The sequence below is a fragment of the Hyaena hyaena genome, unplaced genomic scaffold (genome assembly GCF_003009895.1).
Source record: "Hyaena hyaena isolate Hyena2069 unplaced genomic scaffold, ASM300989v1 scaffold_277, whole genome shotgun sequence".
Lineage (NCBI taxonomy): Eukaryota > Metazoa > Chordata > Mammalia > Carnivora > Hyaenidae > Hyaena > Hyaena hyaena.
This window is the reverse complement of record NW_024080905.1, coordinates 1,751,249-1,768,872: the sequence shown is the minus strand read 5'-3', so window position 1 is coordinate 1,768,872 and position 17,624 is coordinate 1,751,249. Positions and strand designations below refer to the sequence as shown.

General features: G+C 45.3%; 1 protein-coding gene across 3 annotated transcripts in view; it reads right to left on the bottom strand.

The window, feature by feature from the left end:
• Positions 1-17,624, bottom strand: part of RSU1 (Ras suppressor protein 1) — a 198,640-nt gene that overhangs the window by 144,065 nt on the left and 36,951 nt on the right. For all 3 annotated transcript variants that reach the window (XR_005530794.1, XM_039245862.1, XM_039245861.1), the window contains exon 4: positions 5,313-5,433. Coding sequence is in view for 2 of the 3 variants with exons in the window: in XM_039245862.1 (XP_039101793.1) it covers positions 5,313-5,433 (121 nt within the window). In the remaining variant the exon portion in view is untranslated. The remainder of the gene's footprint in view (positions 1-5,312; positions 5,434-17,624) is intronic.

The window sequence follows — 17,624 nt, the reverse complement described above, 5'->3', positions numbered from 1 at the left end:
AAAGATCTGAGGAAGCTGAAAGAAAAAGCATGGGTAGCGGACAAAGCACAGAAGTATACAGGTGCCTCTCTACTGCTCTAAGCTCCCTCTTTGTGAAAATCACTGAAGTTCTTTCCACACGCAGAGGGAGACTGCGGAGAGCCGGGCGCAGGAAAGCGCAGATCGGGGCACCTCCTGGAGGGGGCGCTGCCAGCCTGAGTCTGAGCCTACTGAGCCAGAGGTTCTTCTCACCCCCAGGGTGGCCGCAGGCAGCGAGGGCAGGGAGGTCGCCAAGCCCGCGGGCAGAACGGAGCCTCCCCTCTCCCCCCCCAAGGCTCGGGAGGGCCCGGAGGCGCCGCTGGCCACACGCACCCAGCCGCGGGGACTCAGGGCCTCCTCTCTCTGCCAAGCACACGCGGGGTCCCCGACCCTCTCCACGCGCACATGTGGGGCCGCGGCTCTGGGGGGTGAGGTGGGGGCCCTGCGGGTGTCAGGGAGGTTCCGGCAGGGGCAGAACAGAGCCCGTGAGGGTCCGAGTCCGGCTGCAGCGCCGCTAGCTGGGTGACCTCGGGGAGGTAAGTCAGCCACTCTGAGTGAGCCCCAGTTTCTTCGGCTGGAAAACCAGGAGGGCAGAACTTTCCTGGCAGCATCGCCGGGAGGCTGAAGGCTGAGACTTGTAAAGCACCCCACAACACCTGGAGCCCCCAAATGGTTCTCAAGAAATGAGGGATGTCACTCTAAGTGGTTTTCAGGAGGCCTGACAGAAAGTCCGATTCGGCTTCCACCAGGTAAGCTCCCCCTGGGAGACGTCTGCCGGGGGGCAGCCTCAACTATCGGGTGCAGTTTTCCTGTCTCGGTCCCCCCAGCTTACCCTCAGATCACCTCCGGTGTTTACAGACACAGCTCCTAAGGCGCTCATTTGTGCCATCACGGCAGAAAGCCTTCTGTCTGCCAGTGAACTTTGTTTCCAGCGGGTTCTAGAAACGGGAAAGTGCCGCATACGATGTAGAAATTTATAGAACCAGAGTTGACAGCTGGTCAGCATCTTTTTTTCCTTCTTTCTCAAAAGCTAGGAAGGTCCTTACTTCCTAGCTTCCCTTCTGGATGCTTCCTAAATGCTTCCCTTCCTAAATGCTTCCCTTCTGGAACGTTTTGATCGCCAGAGATCCTCATGGGCTCCTCCTGCTTCAATAACACCTTCTTAGTTAGCTAAAGTTAGTAATTTTTCTCACGTCCACAGGGACCCACTCACGCACAGAGCCATTCAATGCTGCACTTTAGTGAAAACTTCTAAGTTTCACAAGACGAGCTCTAGCACCTCAGTGGGTCAGAAATCACCCCAGAAGAGTCAGCCCATGGTGCTACTGTGGGGAGATTATCCCAGAAATAATTATCAGCAAGTAGCCAAAGTGGCTTTAGACTCTGTGGAAGTTGACTCTATAAAATGAACCATGTTTAAACAATTAAAAACATAACAAAATTTTACTTATTGAGACAGTCTAAGAATCCCTTCAGGCCTTGCCATCGTCACAACAAACAGCAAATACTATACGTAACTTTAAAATCAACTTCTGGTTGAGTACGCTGTTCAGAACATGCATATATGTGGCCTACATGCTCTGCTACAGCGTGTCCTCTGTGTGTTTATACATAATTTTAATTCCAGTAAACACAGTGTTTTATATACATAAGTTTCAGGTGTACAATATAGTTACTCAACACTTACACACATCCGCCAGTGCTCATCACAAGTATACTCCTTAATGCCCTTCACCTATTTCACGGCCCCCCCCCCCCCCCCCCGCCGGGTAACCTTCAGTTTGTTCTCGAGTTAAGACTGTTTTTGGCTGGTCTCCGTTTTTCTTTGTTAGTTTTGTTTCTAAATTCTACATGTGAGTGAAATCATGTGTTGTCTTTCTGACTTACTTCACTTAGCATCAGACCTTCTAGATCCATGCATGTTGTTGCAAATGGCAAGACTTCATTCTTTTTTGTGGTTGAGTAATATTCGTGTGTGTGTGTGTGTGTGTGTGTGTGTGTACCCCACTTCTTCATTCATTCATCTACTGCAGGACAGCTTCTATATTTTGGCTATTGCAAACAATGCTGCTATTAACATAGGGGTGCATGTATCTTTTCAAATTAGTGTTTTCATATTCTTTGGGTAGTAGTAGTGGGTACTAACACACAGTAGTGTGATTATGGGATCATATGGTAGTTCTGTTTTTATTTTTTGAGGAATCTCCGTACTGTCTTCCACAGTGGCTGCACCAGTTTGCACTCCCACCAACAGGGCATGAGGGTTCCTTTTTCTCCACATCCTCGCCAGCACTTGGTGTTTCTTGTGTTTTTTATTTTAGCCCTTCTGCCAGGGGGTGAGGGGATGTCACAGTGTGGTTCTGATTTACATTTTCTCTGGTGATGAGTGATGCTGAGCATTTTTTAGGTGTCTGTTGGCCACTGAACGTCTTTGGTGAAACGTCTGCTCATGTCTCCCGCCCATTTTTTAACTGGATTACTTGGGTCTTCTGGCGTTGAGGTTTTTGTTGTCTTCTGCGTTTCCATTTTTTACTCACGCTGCTTACTCTAAAGAGTCCTCTCTCTAGGACTTGCCTGAAACAGGGCTCTGCAGGTATAATTCTTTATGCCATCTGAGAACAGAAATATCCTTTATGAAACTCATGTTAATTCCTCTCCCAGAGAACTAAGAATTTTTGCTCAAATCTTGACAATTTCATCTATATAGCTATGTAATTAAATACAGAAAGCTTTACGCAAACAATAAAACACCGAGAGCCAAAAATGCAGACAGCTCGAAAGACAACGAAGAGGGAACTAAGCTGCATTTGATTAGAAAAAGAAAACTTTTGACCTCTGTCCTAAGGTACCTCCAACCTAACTGAACGAAACCTGAGGTCACAATGTTCTTCCCTCGATGTTCAGCCCACGAAGGCCCCAAGCATCACCCATACCATCAGTCACCATCCTGTGAGTTTTAGCTCCTAAGTATGTCTCATATAAAACCCCTCCTGGCTGCACTGTCACTGCCCTAGGTCACCTGGAACACTAATCTAGCATGTGTATGGGTATCCTGACCTCTACCTACCCCAACCTCCCTTCCACATGACCTTTCCTACAAAAATCCCATCTCTTCTCATATCTCCTCGTTTGCTGTTAAAGCTCCTCACGGTCAGCAGGATAACATCAAAGCACCTTTATTTGGCACACGGGGCCATTAGCATTTGCCTCCCTGCCATTACAGACATTTATTTGTCGGTTTCCCCAACTGTAATGAACGCTCCATAAAGGATGGAAGGCTACTACCTAGAGTAGTGCCTGGCACAGAGCTGGGAGCTCAGGAAATACTCGGAACTAAATAGCAGACATTCCTGCTTCTTTGGCCTCAAACGCTCCCTTGTCACTCCTTGCCTCACACTTTACACTCAGCAACACTGAACGACTTGCCATTCCTGGAATATGCAGTGCTCTCAGCTTTTGGTCATTCTATTCTTTAGTATGGGTTGCGTTCCCCTCTGCTTCTTAGTTTGAGATATTTGTTTCCATGCACCAAGTTTTGGCTCAAACACTGCCCCCTCTGGGAACCTTCAGACAACCTCACCTGCTGACTAAGCCACGTGGTGGTCTCTCCCACTGCCTTCAGACAACCTCCAGCAAGTCAGGGACCGACTGTGTACCGTCACCCCTCACTTACAGCGGGCTCCACCCCCACACTTCGGGCCAAGAACTGTGATTTTCACCACTGAACCCCAACCCTAGCAAGGTTCCTGACACAGATGAGACACTTACCCGGCCTCGAAGTAAGTAAGAAATAAAGCAGTGATGACGAGGAGGATGGTGGAGGTGACAGCTAACACTGTGCACTGCTTACTGAGCACCAGGGTCTGCGCCTGGCACCTTGTATGTCAATGACTCATTAAACAAATTAATCAACAAATTAACAGTAAGAACCTACTTAGCTTTGTACGTCTAGTATATACACCTAGTTTTAACTTCTTGCTTACATGCAAATTAAACATCAGGACTTAATGATTCTCAAAACAAAGATATAGATGAGGGATCCTTTCTTTTCTGTTTTACCAGACCGGCATACAATCTCCGTATTTGCAGGGGTTAAAGCCACCTGATTTAAGTGATATTCCCCTCCTCTTTTAAACTCTACTTCCCCTCAGACATTAGGAGAAAGAATGCTCATGGATCTTTCCAAGATTATATCCTAACCAGACTGAACATCAAATGAGTGTCTAACCAAACTCTCCCTGGAAAGAATAAGCTCAACTAAAAATAATTCCATGAATAAGGTTTTTTTGTTTTGTTTTTTTTCATGATTGCTTCTATTAAATTGATAAATACCTGGCCAGCTTCCATTACCACTCCATGTAAATCACTAAGTTAACTAAAGCATTTAATGGCTATAATTAATGAATACACAACTTCATGCAGCAGATGAAGCACATGTGGGCAGCTTCATCTCACAGCTGTGACAATGAGGCCGGGATTGAGAAGCCCATGTTCTGGTGGCATCCATGGTGCCTCAGGGACAAGCTGGACCCCAGATAACGGGGTCCTTTGCCTGGCTCGGTCACGAAGCTCTGGGCCAATCAGGAATGAGTCACCGAAGCTCTCGGAAAGGGCCTGACTTCCACTCCATGAAATGAAAATTACTGCCCGCCCACCGTCCCTCATACACATTGCGAGGGTCAAATACTGGCCTCAAATGAGGACACTGAAGTCTGTAAAGCATTAGATGTATTACTATTATTCACTGCTACCTGGTTCTGCCAGCTCAGCTGAATCGAACCTCCTCTCTTCACCTTCGTATAAAGAAAGACAGGATTATAACCTCTTGACTGCGTAAAAGAATTTTAAGAATCAATGAAGCAGCATTTGGAAATGTATCTTCGCTCCCTGCCCCACTTCTGTAGAAGGAAGACGTTTCGTAAACAATTTCTACTTAATACAGAGAGAAAAATCAACCACATTACAATCGGTCTGAACAGTTAATGTTATGCAATTAAGTCCCTTTCTGGTCTATGTAACGGAAATAAAATTTTGTTGGAAACCAAATATAATAAAAAAAAAAACAAACAAAAAAACACTTCCTCACTGCACCAACAATTAGTTTTTCAATTACTTCTCAAAGAGATATGCACTAATGCAGGTCATTGAATACACGTACTAAAACTTTTGCTGAAGTCCTACCTAGCACACAGCAAGCAATCAGAAGTCAGAAACAGACACGCTCCCTCCTATGCACACAGCCCGCATGCACCCTCCTTCGATTCCCCATCTTCCGTTCCTCCATGGATACTCACCCCAGGTTCAGGTGTTTGAGTTTCTGAAGGCTGCTGATCTGTGTGGGCAGCTCCTCAATCTGGTTATTAAAGAAGTTCAGCACTTCCAGATTCTTTAGTTCTGCTATGTTTGGCGGCACAGCTACGGAAACAAAGATGCTGCGTGTGAATACAGAAACCTCGCTCCGCGCAAGGAACGCCAGCAACACATTGTGTTCGTCTTGCCCAGGAAAGAGAGATAAAACTGAAATATGACCATCTGATTCACATATACATCTTACTTTTTGTAGGTTTTTCTTAGGTTCGCAACTAACATCAAGGAGAAATGAAAACGCTTCTTTAAAGGGCAGAGAGAATTTCAGGCTGCCATTAACAGCCCACAGGTGAATATTCCAAAGCATAAATTCTTTTATAATCGCCATACTATGTCTCATAAGTACGAATGTTCTCTTCCTTTGGGTTTCCTTGCACCTCTATCTAAAGAAAGACTGCAAACTCCAGATCTCTTCCTGGTTAATGATACATTCATCAAGCTGTTCTAATAACCTGATATCTGAAGAGCTGTTTTCTTTTTTTAAAGTTTATTTTCATTTATTTTGAGAGAGATAAAACATGAACAGGGTAGGAGCAGAGAGAGAGGGGAGAGAGAGAATCCTAAGCAGGCTCCCCACTGTCAGCACAGAGCCCGACACAGGGCTCGAACTCATGAACCCTGAGATCATGACCTGAGGCGAGATCAACAGTCAGACATTTAACCAACTGAGCCACCCAGGTGACTGATTAAGATCTGTTCTCTTTATACTGCACTAAATCACAATATAAGTTCAACCTTAAATGATGAAATATTCAACCCACCTCTTTTATGATTTTGGCTTCTGGCCTTTACACCTTGATTGGTACACACACACACACACACACACACACACACACTTTATATCAGATTAGCAACAGACCAATGCACTATTACTACACAGAAATATGAAAAACCAACTCAGTAGCATGATAAGAATACCAGCATGCAGATCTAAGGGTTAAATAAACCAGTGATGACCTAAAAGAGTCTTCCTTCCCTAGAGCATATATTTGCAAATATCAGCTTAAAGACCAAAGGCATCTTTACCTCAAAAGTACTAACTCTCCATTGGTAGCAGAAGACTTGTAACAGATTGTACCTTATCCCCATCACTGATCAAGTCTTCCTACCAACATTTGATACTGGCCATCGGCTTGTCCATGGTTCATATCAGCTCTGAGGCCAAGACTACCCAGGTTACTGAAATCAAGGACATGGGCCTTGGGCCACAGCACCAAAGTGTCATGTCTTAACGTCCATGCCTTTACATCCCATCCTGACACCACCCTCCAGGGTGCGCTAGAAAGATTGGGAAAAACCAGGAGCACCTTTGCTTAGAACCACTACAGAGGTATCATCCGACTCCAAACAGACATCTGAAAGAGCGAAGGAGGGAGCCGCTGCAAGAGCTCTGGTGCGTGACTCCCAGCGGAGCACCAGTAAAGGAGGACAGGCACACTTCGTTACAGTTCTGAGTCCTCAATTTCAGCTTCATAAAACGTCTAAGGTATCGATGATCTGACTTCCGTTAGAAGGAAGAAGGCTTGGGGAAGGGAAGGGAAATGCTTTCACTGGAGGAACGGACTGTGAAGAATATGAATCAGTCTGGATTCAGGCACTTGGGAGGTGGCAGCGGTCCAGATGGAAAATGCACAAGGCGTGGACTAGTGACTCAAGTAGATGGTTTGGGGAGGAGATGAAAGGGCGGGTTTTCACGGGAAAATTGAGGCAGCTGGAAATTAGCCTTCAGAAAGTACACTCTTGCGTATCAACATGAATGCATATAAGCCCTACCTTTACAGTTGGGCCTTAAAGGCACATTTAGTCGGTGATACACTTTCCAGCGAATGAACGGTATTCGCTTTGCGTAAATGATCACAGAGAAGTTCATTCAGCTGCACCCACTAAGGTGCTGATTGCTGTCAGCTTACTCTTCTGTCCCCAGAATGTGTGGTGTGTAAGGCACAGCTCTACCAAGGACTATTCCCCCGCTAGTCATCCCTGCTCAGAGACCTCAGCCTTTTGCCCCCGTGCATCTTCCAGCTACCACTAAGCTTCTTTCACGGCATTCATCTGATTAGTCTGAAGAGCAATAAAGAAAGTTAGTGCAACTAGGAGAAAATGATGATCTCAATTTAGCCACAAACCAAGAATAATGCAGCCAGAATTACTGCTGCTTTCCCCAAGTTACTCTGCCAATGCAATTAAATGCTCGTCTGAAGGTATCGCCTTTTTTGACAGGATGAGAGATTATTTCACTCTCCTTGCTAAATCAGTCCAATTTAAAACCACAAATTATGCTAAATGTGATTTCGGGGTTTGTTTTGTGGACACAAACAATAACCCTACATTCAATTTACTATACTTCTCCCAGCCTTTTGTATGCATTTGAATTTCATTGTTGAGACTCCATTCAAGCAAGAAAAGGAAAAATATTACACAGCTAATATTCTCTCTCAATTAGAGTCCCCACTCCCCACCTGGCCATAGTAAAAAATCACAAGGAATTAACATTCAGACCTGCTGGCTGGAATAACGTCCACTCTTTCGGCCAGTATTTAGAGAGTGCTTATGATTTGTATAGAGCCACAATTCTGACACCCAGCATTTCACTATTTCTGGGATAAAGTAAGAAAGGTGAACTATTTAAAGAAAGTAAGTTACAAAAGGAGTCTCAGAGTTGATAAAGGGAAACAGCCCTTGGGCTTGGAAAACTAATTCTAATGAAACCATTAAAACCATAAAAAAGTAACCTGTTACCAATATGAGGTGTCCAATAACTAAATTCTACACATACATGACATGAACAAATGCAGCCTTTAGGGAAAAAATGGTAGCAATAAGTCACTGGTCAGAATATTCCAGTGAAATTTTTCCAGATCTCTGCACGACACATTGGCATAAAGTATTTCAAAATATAAGTGAATGGTCAGCATCAATAGATTTCCTTTTAAGGCTTATTAATTTTGAGAGAGACAGAGAGAGAGAGAGAAGGAATCCCAAGGAGGTTCTAGCTGTCAGTGTGGAGCCCCATGTGGGGCTGGAACTCACAAAATGTGAGATCATGACCTGGGCCCAAAACAAGAGTCAGATGCTTAACTGACTGAGCCACCCAGATGCCCCAGTGTATTCCTATTGTGCCTTTGAAATATGCCTTTTCACTGATCTGTCCTGCTTGTGACTGTGACCTCAGCAGAGCACAAAGTCTGGAGACATGGAGGCTCAGCACACAAGGGAAAGAGAGGGGCTGTATGCTGTGTGGACACAGGCATCCTGGCTGGACTGGGACCCTTGGTAGGTTCTCTTCCACCTAGCTTAAGCATTCTGCCATTTTCCAAAGAGCTGCATTAAGAAAATGAACAATATGGATTTAAATAATGCAACAAATAAGGTCCTCAATTAGGAAGCTCAGTCATGTAGAACTTTGCTTATGACAGAGAACGGAGCATCATTTTCTGTCAAAAACGGCTATTTGATTTTGAGACTCCAGTTGCCACGTTTGAGAGAGAGGTCCCTGATCACTCTCAGGTATTCCCTGGCTCCTAAATGCCACATTCTGCTTTCATCACAGGATCAGAGGACCGCTGGGAACACTCTCAGGCCAGAGTTTCTGCCGTATCCTGGCAAAGGTGACAAAGATGTGGTCCTGCCACCCCAAGAGCTATAACCCAGGGACCAGTCGCAAGTTCTCTCCGGGCAGTTATAACAATCCACACTAACGAGCCCAGCAGGACCCTCTTTTCCTTCAAGGCCTCCTAAATCTAGAACCTGAACGTTATTCCACATGAGAGGCATGTGCCAGCCAGACTCAGTAATGGGCCCCTGCAGTTTGGAACAGCCCTAAGAGGCAGCCCAAGTCCCTAGGTGGGCTCCCCAGTCAGGGCCAGCAGGGGTCCCGCCTAATCTCCGACATTAACACCCCCTAAAAGGCGCCCTCTGGCAGGAATCCTCACAAGGCACTCGCTGGACACACTGGACGGGCCAGAGCACTCCAACTCTGAGAAACACTGACCTACTAGCTAGCAATCGTCAGCTGCCTCCTGCAACAGAAACCCCAGAACAAACTATTGTTACAGCAATCGGACCTTCACCTGAGGAGCATTTTGTTTGGGGATGTAAAATTAACAACTCCAGAACCAGTAACTTGTTTTTAAAAGCCTGTTAGTGGGGCGCCTGGGTGGCTCAGTCGGTTAAGTGTCTGACTTCGGCTCAGGTCATGATCTCACAGTTCATGGGTTCGAGCCCCACATCAGGCTCTGTGCTGACAGTTAGCTCAGAGCCTGGAGCCTGTTTTGGATTCTGTGTCTCCCTCTCTCTCTGACCCTCCCCTGTTCATTCTGTCTCCTTCTCTCAGAAATAAAGAAAACATTAAAAAATAAATAAAAGCCTGTTAGTTTACCCACACAATAATCAATAGCAGGGTACGCTCTGGAGCTGGGCTGTCCAAGGGGCGGTCACTGCGGAAAACAGTATGGAGGCTCCTCAAAAAATTAAACGTAAAACTACCACAGGACCCAGCAATCCCACTTCTGGGTATTCATCCCAAGGAAGTGAAATCACGGTCTCGAAAAATTATCTGCACCCATGTTCCTGCATTAGTCGCAAGAGCCTAAACACAGGCACAATGTTAAGTGTCCACCAGTGCTTGGACGGACAAGGAAATGAGGTGTGCATGTACACAAGGGAACACCACTCATCCACAAAGGGGAAGCCCTGCCATTTGTAACAACATGGATGGACCTGGAAGGCAGCATGCTAAGTGAAATAAGTCAGAGAAAGACAAAAACAGTATGATCTCACTTATATGTGAAAGCTTACCCCCCCCCCCACACACACACGAACCCACAGAGAAAGAGAGCAGAGTTATGGTTACCAGGGATGGAAGACAGGGGAGGGGGAGGGAAATGGATGAAAGTATTAAGACAGAAGTAACGAAAAAGGAAAAATATTTCAATCTGGATTAATTGAAATTGAATAAAATAATACAGTTCCCTGGTCACACACAAGCCACATTAACAATGGCTAGTGGCTGCTGTTTGGATAGCGCAGATGGGAAACATTCCCTTCACTGTAGAAAGTTCTAGATACTGCTGCTCTAGGGTAGGGGTCTCAAACTTCCGAGAACAATGGAATTACTGGAAGGCTTGTGACAGCACAGGCTGGTTGGGGGAGGAATGACACAGACTCCAGAGTTCCTGATTCCGTAGGTTTGGCACAAGGTCCTTGATTCTACATTTTCAACATGTTTTCAGGGGAACTTGATGCTGCTGATCCAGGGACCATACTTTGTTCCGAAAACTTAATTTACTGGGGACATCAAAATCATTAATCCAATACGTATGTTCCTTCCTCCACAATATGTTGCTGAGTAAGATCACCCAAATTAAGACTTCTCGGTCACCTCAGCAAGTTACTGAGACTGAGTTGATGAAAAGTGGGGGGGAAAATGTATGAAAGGCCCTCTAGATGGCTGATCTCCCCAGCCTCGGGGCTACAAGCCTACCGTTTCCACTCAACTCTGCTTCCCCATGAAGCCAGCATCCATCTCATTTGTTCAGATGAAAAGACAACACCAGAGGTCATATGGTGCCCGCCACAGCCAGGCGAGGAACACAAAGACCCAGGCCGGAGAGGTGGGACTTCCTGCTTACCATTCAAAAGAACGTGAAGGAAGGCAACCCCACTAGCTTACACGCGTACGTGTAGTTAGCCTGAGCACGTACAGGCAGCTAACCAGCACTTCCTCAACACAGAAGCACCAAATGCACCTACTCACATCTCTAACATGAAGAGTAGAGGTAATTTTCAGATTCCAAGTATTTTGGGCTGGAACCGCCTTCCATGGGACCAGATGAAGTGGCACCAGAAGTAACTAAGCAAGATCTGTTAACATGACCTCATGGGCCTCCAATCAATAGCATCCACCTTCTCAGAAGACCCCTGCCTCAAACTGTGCCCTTAAAAATCCTCACTTGTGGGGCGCCTGGGTGGCTCAGTCTGTTAAGCATCCGACTTCGGCTCAGGTCATGATCTCACGCAGTTCGTGGGTTTGAGCCCTGCACTGACTCCTGTGCTGACAGCTCAGAGCTTGGAGCCTGCTTTGGATTTTGGGCTTCCTTCTCTCTCTGCCCCTCCTCACACTCTCACTCTCTCTCTCTCAAAAATAAATAAACATTAAAAAATTTTTTTTAATTAAAAAAAAAAATCCTCACTTGTGGGGCACCTGGGTGGCTCAGCCAGTTGTGTCTGACTCTTGATTTCGGCTCCGGTCATGATCTCAGGGTTCATGGGATCAAGCCCCACATAGGGCTCTGTGCTGACAGCATGGAACCTGTTTGAGATTTTCTCTCTCCTCCTCTCTCTCTGACCTTCCCCCCACCTCAAAATAAATGAACTTAAAAAAAATCCTCACTTGTAAGCTACTGGGGAGTTCAGGATTTTGGGACATTAGCCCCCACTCTCTTGGGTGGCACCAGACCATCAGATAGCTGATTGTCTTACACTGCCAAAGCTTGATGTCCATTTTTATTGGTTTGTTGTGCATCGGGTGGATGAACTCTCGTCTGCTTCAGTGATACCCACGATACCATGTCCTACTCCAGTGTCGAGGAGTAAGGACAACGTTCCAAGAGAAAAAGTTCTAAATTTCCTAGTTCATCGAACTAAGTAGCTGACCATGACTTCATCATGGGCCTATGGAGAATGCCCCTTGCTATGCTTCTGGCCAGCAAAACACGGAGAATGAAATGGAGAATGCTGGGTGGTAATGATAGCACAGACACACCAGCTGGGGTGCAGCCGGTCCGGGGGCTTCTTAAACAAAAGCATCTTGTGGCCCGAGGCAAAGAAACACAACTGTGAAGAGTGACAGGCTCTGGGAGCAGCAGGCACCCTGCAAAACATAAGGACGGGCGCTCGCCTGCACGCAGCCCACGGGAGGGCCGGCGGGTCAGGCACTGGTCTTTAGAGCCATATGGTTGGCACCGACAGCCGGGTCCTCCTTGGCTACAAAAGGGCAGCACTAGACCATGCACCACCCACGGTGGCTGGGGAGCCGGAAGCTGCTCAGAACACATGTAGGTTTTCATCAGCAGCATGGGCATGAAATCCGGAGTCGTGAACCCTCCCCACCACCTCCACCAAATTTCTGAGGAGTTAGAATTACGTTGTGCCTAACTATTTCTGCAGAACCAGCAGGCTGTTTTTCTGGGTGGGTGGGTGTGTGTGTGTGTGTGTGTGTGTGTGTGTTAATCTGGAAATTCCTACAAAGGAAAGGCACTCAGCTATGGCATGAAGGCCAAGGGCATTCGGCCGGCATGTCTCCTTGTAAAACCGAATTCAGGGTTCAGCCGCTGCCTCCACATGGGAAACCAGAGAGGGACTGCAACCCACCCCGTGTGTCCCAAGAGGGAGACTCAGAACAGGTGGTTAACAGGAAGCACTGCCCATGGCCAAGGCTAAGACCGCACACGGCCCAGTGGTGGGCATGCTCCTGGCCCTGCAATGTGTGAAATGCTACCAACTCATGCCCATCTCCAGAGTACCCCTGACCCACAGGCCACACAGAGCCCAAAGACATCACCATATGGGACAATAAAGCAAAAGAAATCAGACAGCACTGGCATGTTTATATTAAAAAGAGGAGACTTGATTGCCATAACAAATGAACACGTTCAGTTAGATTCTGACACGCTTCCGCTGCTTTGAGATTTCTTTAACAGAGAAGGATAACGGAGGGTAGCAGGTAGTTAAAGGAGGCCACTTATTAGATCCCTAAGATACATGCTACAAGAAAGCTATTAGAAAAATTACAAAAACCACAAGAATACATCCAAAGGACTGAGACTGTTCATTATCTATACAGTGAAGGAAGAAAGATCACATAAAAAGTGGTGAAAACAAACATCTCTTTGCCCCAATTTGATGAATTCAGCCCTGTGCAACTACCATCCCCCTGCACCCTGAATGAGGTAAGACGGGGGAAAAGCAAAAGAACTGAAGCCATGTGAACGATGAACTTGGGGCAGTGCTGGTCTGAATAGAAGGACAGGCCCTTTAATCCTCAGTTACAGGAGCCACAGACATTAGTCCATTCCTACCACAGAGGGGATGTCTAGACTCGTTATATAGATGCCAATTCTTTTAGCAAATTAGGAACCAGTCTTGAATGCCATTTTAATGATTACCTGTAAAGATGAATCTCTTTAGTCTCGCATACAAATAATTACGTTCTTCAGAATTTTATATGCAAAAAAAGATCATTTGTATTTATAGTGATTAATGACTTTTGTTTTCTAGCCAAAAACACAAGGAGGGTAATGAACTAATTATATTTTAGCCCAAGAATGTGAAGTTCAAAAGTCTACTAATGATAACCTGCTTTACAGACTTTATGGGATTTTCCCTCAAAGCAACTATTAAAACGGTGAATTACAGTAGTTATAGGTTATTTAAAAACATAAAGTTTATGAAACAGTAAAGCAGATTCTCATTTAAAAGGAACTACATGTTCCTCAAGGTAAAAATAAAATACCAAAATATCTAAATGTCCACCCAATAAAGGCCAACATCTCCCAAACATTATTAGCTTTATAAATGACAACAGTAATGCTACTTTCAGTTAATCAACAGTATTTACTAAGCACCCACACCTAGAAGTACATTTTTATTGTATCCTATCATGGGCCTCCTGAAGATTCTGCAGCTTAAGTAATTTTACTAACTAAAAATATCCTGACTTAATTCACTACAAAACAAAAACAAAACAAAAAAAAAAACAAAACAAAACAAAGCAAAACACTCCTCTTTCAGCAACATTGAGAATAATCAATTCCACCAAAATCAGGGGAAAAAATTACAAGCAAGCATTAAGGCAGATTTTACAGTTTAAAGGCAAACATGCAAAAATCTACGTCCCTGGGCTATAAAAACTGTGTACGCAAGGCCAAACAAATCTCCTAAAAAGCTGACAAGCATGGATTTCTGCTCCTCTGAGGATGCAAACTTTACTTGATTTCTGAATCTTTTAACTGCCCAGGGAGAACCAAGGAATGGTGCACACAATCTTGAGGAGGGCTTCTGAAGCCTGAATTCTTTTAGGAACACACCTTTGGGGTACACCCAAGGCCGAGGTCCTACACTGCCAGCAAGGTGGGAAGTTAGCAAACAGCTTTAAGCAGCGAGCTGGGTCAGAGAAGCAGCCCTCAGGGGAAAGGCAGTGGCACTGATGGTCTGGGAGGGAATGACATGGAGAGAAGGGCGAGCAGAGGGCAGAGGTTTCTCTAGAAAAAGATGCCTGAGAAGTTCTGAGACACAGTGAGAAGGAAGACAATGTGAAATCAAAACCAAAGTTCAATCAATGCAGAAAGCAAGCTCAGTGTCGTAAAAAGAGCTATTCCAGGCTCTTAAATATCCATTATACTGATACACATGCTCAAACCTCGATTATTTTTTAATGTTATATTTGAGAGAGAGAGAGACAGAACACGAGTGGAGGGAGGGAGGGGCAGAGAGAGAGACGGAGACCCAGAATCTGAAGCATGCTCCAAGCTCTGAGCTGTCAGCAGAGAGCCCAACCTGGGGCTCAAACTCACGAACCATGAGATCATGAGCTGAGCAGAAGTCAGACGCCTAACCGACTGAGCCACCCTGACGCCCCTCAATCCTTGAATATTAGCATGAAGAGAGATACAAATCAGATTCACACACAAACACAACATGCATTGCCAACAGTTTATGTCTTCTTTTATAGTTATGAACGACTTCAGCAAGAGACCACACAGGGTTACTTCTCTTTTCTCATATTTCAATGCTGAGGAAGGGAATAATTACATGAGAAAGAAAGGGCGTGGGGGGTAAATGCCCCTGGCTAGAAAAATCCACACAATCCACACCAGTAGTTTCAGGAAGCCCCCCCTTAAAAACAACAGCTTTTAACTTTTGGAATTCTCCCTACTTTCCTATCTGAATATGCCCAAGCTTCCTCCTACATTTCCGTGGGTGGGCTACTTAAACTGCACACCTACATCAGAGGCAGGGGCAGAGGGCAATGGGGAGCACAGAAGCGTGGAAGCCATGGCGAGCCCTCCAGCCTCCAGCTCTAGCTACCTGACCACTTCAGGCCTGTGACTTCTATCAGACACAGAACAGAACACCAATAAATACGAGTTCTTTGCCTCCCTTCTTTCTCACGCTCAAGTCATGACATACGTAAGATTGGCCCTTCAGAGTCTAATAAACATGCAAGGGCCTCATATTTTATTTTCCACACAGTGCAGGCGCAGGTGGTGGGACAGGCGGGCTTTGTGGGACAAGAAGAGAATGTATCTCAACTTTCCAAAGGAGAGCAAGATTTGAAGAGGGACGGGCGTTGCAGATAAGAGGTGATCTGGAAAGCGTATATACAGGCAGGAAAATACGGCTAAAGCAACAGCCAAAAATTAGACAAGTGGGTTCATACTAAAAATATTTGAAAAGGATGTGGGTGAGTTTGTTAACTGGTGGCCAATGACATCAGAGTTTTGTTCTGGTAGGGAAGAAAAATTGAAACGGGAAAGACATTCATTCTCAAGGTTTTAAGGAAATTGAAATATGTATATAATGTGAAAATTAACAAAGAGAAATCTCACTGAAATGGATTTGGGGAGGTGGGCAGGGAGCGCACACATGTCCTACGACCTGTGGTCAACTGCAGACCCAAGAGGAAGAGGTGGACCTGGAACCTTGCACACGGACACCCCTTTGCTATCCCTGCAGGAGGGAGAAAGGCGTACCCCCTGCACCTGGCAACAGACCAGCCAATGAGAGAGAGTCACAACTCAGCCAATGAGAAACCACTATACTTCCAGTTCCCCGTTTACACCAATGAGCTTTATGTTTATAACAGCATCCCCAACTTCTCCCTCCCTCCCTTGTTCTCCCAACTTGCCTTTGGTTCTGCCACAGCCTGCTTGCCGCAAATTGCAATTCTCTGCTATTCCTGAATAAGCCCACTTTTGCTGGTAAAATAACAGGTAAATTTAAGGTTAACAACATACATGCGTTCCGCTCAAGATTACAAATTCTTATTTATCAAAACGTAAATTCCAGCAGCTAAGGTAGGTGGAGCTCTTGAACATTTTTTAAGAGGTATCAAAAGTGAGTTTCACACTGTATTAAAAGTCATCCTTTTAGGGGCACCCGAGTGGCTCAGTTGCTTAAGCGTCCGACTTCGGCTCAGGTCATGATCTCACAGTTCTGTGGGTTCTAGTCCCACATCAGGCTCTGTGCTGACTCAGAGCCGGGAGCCTGCTTCAAATTCTGTGTCTCCCTCTCTCTCTGCCTCTCCCCTACTCGCAATCTGTCTCTACGAAAAATGAATAAAAGTTTTTTAAAAATTATTAAAAAAAAGAATATCATCTTTTTAAAGTTTTCCAGCAAACATGTCTAAGAAATAGCACACAAGTGTATCTTCAGTGCAGGGCAAATATACAATTATCTTTCTCCTACTCTAGGGTTTCTAAATCTGAGTTACATGCACCCCTGAAGAATTTACGGACGGTTTTTATAGGACCCACAAAACCCATGTGCATTTTTCTAGGGGCCATTGACACAGTTTCACCTTATTTTTTTTTTTTAATGTTCTTTTTTTATTTATTTCTAGGAGAGAGAGAGACAGCGTGAGCAGGGGAGGGTCAGAGAGAGAGGGAGTCACAGACTGAAACAGGCTCCAGGCTCTGAGCTGGCAGTCAGCACAGAGCCCGACGCGGGGCTCGAACCCATGAACCGCGAGATCATGACCTGAGCGGAAGTCGGACGCTTAACCAACTAAGCCACCCAGGCGCCCCCAGTTTCACCTTATTAAAAACAGTTGGTGAGTTATGAAATGTTAAGAACTTCTCTAAAAGAATGTATATACCCAGGAAACGTACCTCTTAGAACATTCTCTCCGATCCTTCTCCACAGTACACACACGTACGTGTGCGTGCGCGCGCACACACACACATACTATTTAGGAGAAAGAGTCAACAGATAATTGAGATATACATTTTTGCTATTACATCAATTGTGTTTGAGAGTCGTATTGTAAATAGTCAACAGAAACACTTTTCAAGATCAGCTTGACAAGCTAGTTACGATTTGCAAAAGGACAAGTCCAAACTGCCCCCACGTTTATTTTCTCTACAGCCTGCCACCACTCTGAAATTCTCATGACTGAAGTCATCCCACTTAAATATATACCGTGGGAGAATTAATACACTACACTTCAGCTGGGTTCCTCG